Genomic DNA, 7,031 nt, shown 5'->3' with positions numbered 1-7,031 from the left:
CCCGTCCCCCTGCAAGCCGGTGAGAAGGGAGCCCCAGTGCTGTGCGTGTGTGTGGCTGTGGGCGGGATTGCTGACCTAGGCTCAGTGAGGCCGCCGAGAGCCAAAAGGCCAGGCAGAAGAGAGCTCAATCCTGCAGAGTAGCAGGAGGAGGCACGTGCAGACCCCATGCTTCAGGCGCGAAAGGCGCCAGCCTGCCCCGCGCCAAGGCCAAGTCCGCCGCCCTGCCCCGAATTCTCAGCTCTTGTCTGACGAGACAAATGCTGTCAAGTCCATGCCACTGAAAGGTAAATCTGGTGGCTGGACACGTCTTTGCTGGCCTTGCTGCATTTTCCTTCTGCTTTATATCGGAGGGAGGGCGCAGTACTCATTTCTCAGGGGTGGCGGCGTGAAGGGGGATCTCAAAGCCGTTAGGACAAGCAAGCAGTCTCCCTGGAGCTGGCTCTACACTGAGATTTTCGGCAGACAGCTGTTTGAAGTGGTACATTACGGGGTATGTATACATGAGCTTTTGAAGTATTTGAGACTGCTGGGACTCGATTGCTCAGCTGTGGTGCAAGCGTGCTGCTCTTTGCACCACCTGGGGAAGCCAATGAGGCGCTCTCAGGAATGCTAGGCTAACCGGTACCGCACAGCTCCACCTGCTGGAGACCCAGAGGCTTTCCTGGAACACGAGAGCCCTCCAATCTGGGCAAAACTCCACTTGGATCCCAAGACCAGTTTTGGCACTTCTCATCTTGTTTGGGGAGGGCTTACAAGAGGAGAAACCACTTGGCGCCCCTCATCTTTCTGCACACTGATCCTGCTTATAATTAACTTTGATCAAAATGCAAACCTGACCACAGAACTTGTAAGTAACTGGACCTCCCTTCTGGCAGGAATAGCCCTTCTGCTGGCCTGGAGATTACAATTTAGTTCCGTTATGGTGTCACCCCTCCTGGTAAGTGGGCCTGATCCCCCCCAACCCCCGCAGGCGGCCCTCCTTGTCATCAAGGCACCTGAGCATGTCACCTCCTCCCCCAGATCCTCAGCCACAAGGTGGGCAATGCTTGTGGTCGGTGCTGCAATTCTGAACAACGGAGTAGATGAAGCCAAAACGCACTCGGAGTCTCTTTAGGAGCCAGCAAACGGAAGCACATCATTCTGTGTGTCCTCAGGCCAAAGGGGAAGCTTTCACGGTTTTCCACAAAGACCAACTAGGCACACACTGCTTCAACTCAAATGCATGAAAGTACCCTAACTTCAGGTGTGTCTCAGATTTTAACAACTCAGAGCTGCTTAACCTGGTATAGGGTTTAAATGATACACCTATTTACAACCCATTTTCTACATGTCTACATAGTTATTAAAAGAGCTGAAGGTGTCCACGGGCATACTGAGTAACTGCCCCTTGGAACTGTTCATCTCAGAAGGAAAAAACAATTTTTTAAGATTTAGTTTTCTTCCTGTTGCTGATGTTGCTATGGCTTTTCATCTAAGGGGATGGAACAGTAACTGTGTGATAGACTGTCACACCCAGATGTGAGGATACGGTGCCAGTATGCATCTCTACGTCCAGATCAAAAGTGGACTCCCAACGAAACGATAAATCTATCTTGACAATAGGATGCTAGACTCTGTGCCACTGTTCATAACTACAATATCAGGATACACTTAAATAGCAGAATGACGGACTTATGACTGCTTATGAAGGACTACACTACTGTAACACTATAGGGGAAATCAGTGGGATGGAGGGGATTTGGAGAGAAGGAAGGGGGGATTCCAGAACCTACAGAACGGTATCACAAAACAATAAAATTCATTTTTTAAAAAAGAAAAAAAAATTTTTAGGACCTATTATCCAAAATATTCACTGAATGCAGTCTCGTTTAAACCTAATGGAGTTCTTCTCCCAAACAGGATTTCTCAAATCAGCCCAAGATTCCCATGAACAACAGCAGCAAAAAAATAGGACATCTTCTAAAACAGATCGCTAGGCACACTCACGGTAACATAAAAGTTATGTTTACTTCAAGAGAATCTGAGACTGGATCATAAGCTCTTACAAAAAAAAAAATTAGAGCAAGACCTTTACCTCATTCACTCTGAGCTATTTCAGAAACACTACAGGTGACAGTGGACGGTCTGTGATGAAAAGCAGGCAGCTCTCATTTCCACAGAGCCCAGGGGTCAGTCCTTCCCTCTGGCTCCTCCTTCAAGGGGCTGAGATGTGCAGTTCTTCCAGGCTTTGGGTTACGTGGGGGGTTTCCTCATGGAGCGGACTCTCCAGGTAGGTGGTGCCCGCACAGGGCTTCCCCGTCACCGGGTCTATCACCCTTCCCACTTTGAAGATGATCTCGGCCAGTTCATGCTTCACGTGCTTTGTCCGGGGGACGGGTAAAGCTTTCAGGAGCACAATATCCCCGACCGTGCACTGCTCGAGGGCATCGTGGGCAAAGTAGGTCTTTCTCTTATTGAAGTACTGTGGAGATAAAGGCAGGAGCAAATCAGGAGCTCCCCTCTGGGATCAGGCAAGGTGGTGGAGACTATGGAAAAGGAATGGAAAGGCACAGAGAACAAGCCAGGACGTGGGGGGAAAAAAAAGATGAGGTGCTTACGGGGGCTTCTGGTACAACAGTGAGGATGTGCCACAGCTGAACTTGTCACTGGGCTCTCGAGCAATTCAGCACCCTGGCTCTAGGACCGTCCCTTCCTATCTTCCTCTCCACTATCTTTTTCCAGTCTAAGAGAATGCCACATTCTCCATCGGCTGTTGTACTCCAGCTAAAGCCATCCACACCCTTTGGAGGAGCGGTGGGGACGCTTGGCCGGTGGGCAGTATAAGGCATGCGAAATCGCTTGGTCTGACACTGTAAAAGTCACTGTAGGTAGAATCTGCAGTTTAGTAAAATTTATAGCAGGCTAATTTTTTTTTAAAGATTTATTTTTATTGGAAAGGCAGATACACAGAGAGGAGGAGAGACAGAGAGGAAGATCTTCCGTCTGATGGTTCACTCCCCAAGCGGCCGCAAAGGTTGAAGCTGAGCCGATCCGAAGCCAGGAGCCAGGAGCCTCCTCCAGGTCTCCTACACGGGTGCAGGGTTCCAAAGCTTTGGGCCATCCTCGACTGCTTTCCCAGGCCACAGACAGGGAGCTGGATGGGAAGCGGGGCTGCCAGGATTAGAACCGGCGCCCATATGGGATTCTGGCATGTTGAAGGCGAGGACTTTAACCACTACACTACTGTGCTGGGTCCCAGGCTAGTATTTTAAGTTGATAACTTTGTATGGTCCATGAATGACAGCAAGAACATCCAATGGTCCCGAATAGACAAAAGGTTCCCAACCCTTGAAACTTCTAATGTACATCAAGTACTTGGCTCTAAGTTTGCCTCCAAGAATTATAAGTAAGTTCAAATAGTAACTAGAAGTATGTCTTCTTTAGAACAAGGCTACTGTTGTACCAGGCACCAGGATGAGAAAAGGGGAAAAACATGTTTGGGGCTGGCACCGTAGCAAAATGGGTTAAGTTGCCACCTGAAATGCTAGCATCCCACATGGGTGCAAGCTCTTTCTTCACAATTTAAAATGTTTGATGATGTTTATATAGTTGAGAAGGACCACTGATTAGGACTGGAAGGGTCGAGGAATGGAGGCAAGTGGATGAGACAACTGTTCCCTCCCACCCCCCTTTTTTTTCCTTCCTCTATCTGGAGGAAGGGAGCAGGGGAGACGGCTTCTCCCAGCAGCCTAACTGCATCAGTAACAGGTACAAATTCTGTTAGCGGCTGCTGCACTTCTGATTTAGCTTCCTGCTAATACACACGGGAAAGCAGCCAGAGGATGGCGCAAGTGCTCGGGCCCCTGTGCCCATAGGAGAGATCCTGAAGAAGCTGCTGGCTTCAGCTTGGCCCAGCTTGGGCCCTCGTGATCATCTGGGGAGTGAACCAGTGGACAGGAGATCGCTCTCTGTCTCTCCTACGTAACTCTGCCTCTCAAATACGTGTTAAAGAAAGCTCAGGGAGGTTAAATGATATGCACAGCTGGTAAACTGGAGTCACTACTTATTTTTTTTTTTTTTAGATTTATTTATTTTTACTGCAAAGTTAGATATACAGCTAGGAGGAGAGAGAGGAAGATCTTCCATCTGTTGATTCACTCCCCAAGTGGACGCAACAGCCAGAGCTGAGATGATCTGAAGCCAGGAGCCCAGAGCCTCTTCCGGGTCTCCCACACAGGTGCAGGGTCTCAAGGCTTTGGGCCATCCTTGACTGTGTTCCTAGGCCACAAGCAGGGAGCTGGATGGGATGTGGGGCCATATGGGATTAGAACTGGTGTGTATATGGGATCCCGGAGCGTGCAAGGCAAGGACTTTAGCTGGTAGGCTGCCTCACCTGGCCCAGGAGTCACTATTTCAACCAAGGTCTCCTAAGACAGCAGTCTCATCCCCATTCTTCAGTGTGCTTTATGTTTCTGCTCTTAAATACACAGCTTTCCTAACTACCTGTGCACATGTATCACCCTGTTCCTTCCTGAAGTCTACTTTCTCCCCACTCCAACCCAATGCTCTCTCTCTCTCTCTCTAATTCAGTCCTTATCACTTCCATCTTAAAACTTGCAAGACCTTCCACTGCCCATTCCTACCCTTTGTTTTCTTCTGCTTGAAGAAGGAAAGTCAAGGCACAAAGCATCTCACAGTGCAGCTCCAACTGTCCTGGTCTCTCCCATGGGGAAGAACGCCTGGGCTCAACCTCGCCTAACCATCAGCTGTTCCTTTTAGAATTTCCTGCTTTCCGACAGCAAACTTCCCTAAACTGCTCCTCATCCCTGGAGTGATCCTTTCTCCCCTGGTTCTCTGGACAGAACCCCAAGCTTCAGCTTGAATGTCTGCTAAGAGGGGCTGCTTTCCCAACAGCAAGCTGTTCCCCATTGTACTCTGCACACAGAAGGACCACAACAGTTAGCAGACTGAACTGAAATGAACCTTCTGTGGTCCACTGACCAGCACTATGCTTTAGCACACTTTTGCCAGCTGGGAAATGTCTTTCTGCTCACAATTTAATCCAAGCAGGCAATTTATCAGTGCCACTTGAACACAGGAATGCTGTTGGGACCAGCATGATGGCTCAACAGGCTAATCTTCCCATCAGGGCACTGGTTTGAGTTCTGGCAGCTTCGATTCTAATGCCAGCTCTCTGCTTATGATCTTTGGGAAGGCAGCAGTGGATGGTTCAAGTCCTAGGGCCCCTGCACTCATGTGCGTGTTCCAGAAGAAGCTCCTGGCTCCTGGCTTCAGATCAGCTCAGTTTCAGCTGTTGTGGCTATTTGGGGAATGAATCAGTGAATGGGAGAGCTCTTTCTCCTTTTCTCAGTAAATCTGCCTTTCAAATAAAAATGAGTCATTCTTAAAAAGGAAAGAAAACAGGACTGGTGCTTACCTTTAATAGATAGGGATCCAGCACAAGCCTGGTGACTCTCACTTTAGCAGTTTTCTGCATTGCTGTCCCAATCACCTTCCCCACAATCCATTTAGCATGGACAGACGAACGGATAACTGACATTATGTGGCTTTGGTCACCTGAAATGCAAATTTCAAGTTTAATGTTCTGGTGGTAAAGCTCACCAAATGAACTGCCTAAGTTCAAAAACAGGATTTGTTGGTTTTCTAGAGTCACACCTTACACATGCTTCATATTCTATTATTTTCTTCCAGCTCACCCTTTTGAATATCCAATGTCCTTAATTATTCAGCTCCCCACCTGGTTTATTAGTATTATTATTCAAGACACACACACAGAGGGAAGAAGGGAATTTCCATTAGCTGACCCACTCCGAAACGCCCATCACAGTCAGGGTTAGGCCCGGCTGAAGCCAGGAACCAGGAACTAAATCCTGGGGTTCTGAAGTGGGCAGCAGCGAGCCAAGGACCTGGGCCAGGGTGCTTACTAGCAGGACTGAGGGCTCTCCCTGTCTGGGATGGAGTCCTCTGGAGGATTCAACCACTGTGTTGCTTTAACCTCAGTATCCAGACCACCAAGGCCTAACCATACCAGTGCTTCAAGGATGTAACATACAAGGTGCTTAATGGGGCAAATTAACGTTGGCTGGCACTGCTGAGAGTCCCTTCTCCCTAAAGGCTCACGGCCTGGCCATTGGCAAGCAAGCCAGCCCTTGGAGGAGTGGCCTCCCCTGGGACCAGACCCTGACCTTGGCACCTGCAACACCCCTCCACCCGCGCAGCAGCACTCGCAAAGCACCTCTCCACACACGCAGCACCCCTGCAACCAGTGCAGCACCCCAAGACCCGTACAGAACCACTGCAGCATCCCAAGACCTGCACAGTACCCGCGCAGCAGCTCACGACACACGCAGCGTCCCATAACATGGGCAACTGCTAACGACCCATGCAGCACCCCATAACCCGCGCAGCACCCCAAGACCCGCACAGCACTCCTCTCCCCACGCAGCACCCCTTCACCCGCGCAGCACCTCACGACCAGCCCAGCGCCCCTCCAACCACACAGCACCCCTGCACCCGCGCAGCACCCCACCACCCGTGCACCACCCCACGACCCGTGCAGTACTCCTCTCCCCACGCAGCACCCCACGACCCGTGCAGTACTCCTCTCCCCACGCAGCACCCCACCACCCGCGCTCACCTCTCAGGCCCACAGCCCAGGGTCGCAGCCACCGAGCGCGGGCCGCAGCGTGCTCGCGTCACGCCGCACGCAGGCTCCGCCCCGGAAAACTCTGTTCTTTGGCCTGGAGTTGGACAGGACTCCGCCCACTTCCCTTCGCCCTGTGTGCCGTTCTCTGGATGGTCGCCCAGACCTTTCCAAGGCTTCAGGCGTTGAAGCAAGGAGGGGACAGTTGGAAAGGAGGAATAACTCTTTCTGGTGTTGTTAAAGCATGGTGGCATTTTTAATATTTTTTTTACAAGAGATTGTTATGTGGGGCACCATATAATGTTTAGCTACATGTATATACACTCGTTTTTTCTAATAAAAATTCACAAATAGACGGGACATTAAGATCGCAGTCACTCTCCTGCTC

At 50.2% G+C, this 7,031-nt stretch overlaps 1 protein-coding gene across 1 annotated transcript; it reads right to left on the bottom strand.

Annotated features, from left to right (window-relative positions):
* Window positions 1-1,988: 1,988 nt before the first annotated feature.
* Window positions 1,989-6,717, bottom strand: MRPS17 (mitochondrial ribosomal protein S17). The gene is made up of 3 exons (XM_004599417.3): window positions 6,638-6,717; window positions 5,417-5,556; window positions 1,989-2,461 (listed from the first exon to the last, which is right to left on the bottom strand). The coding sequence occupies exons 2-3, from the start codon at window positions 5,537-5,539 to the stop codon at window positions 2,195-2,197; spliced, it is 390 nt and encodes a 129-aa protein (XP_004599474.2). The 5' UTR covers window positions 5,540-5,556; window positions 6,638-6,717; the 3' UTR covers window positions 1,989-2,194.
* Window positions 6,718-7,031: the final 314 nt, after the last annotated feature.

This window comes from Ochotona princeps, chromosome 24 (genome assembly GCF_030435755.1).
Source record: "Ochotona princeps isolate mOchPri1 chromosome 24, mOchPri1.hap1, whole genome shotgun sequence".
Classification (NCBI taxonomy): Eukaryota; Metazoa; Chordata; class Mammalia; order Lagomorpha; family Ochotonidae; genus Ochotona; species Ochotona princeps.
This window is presented reverse-complemented; position numbering and strand designations above follow the sequence as displayed.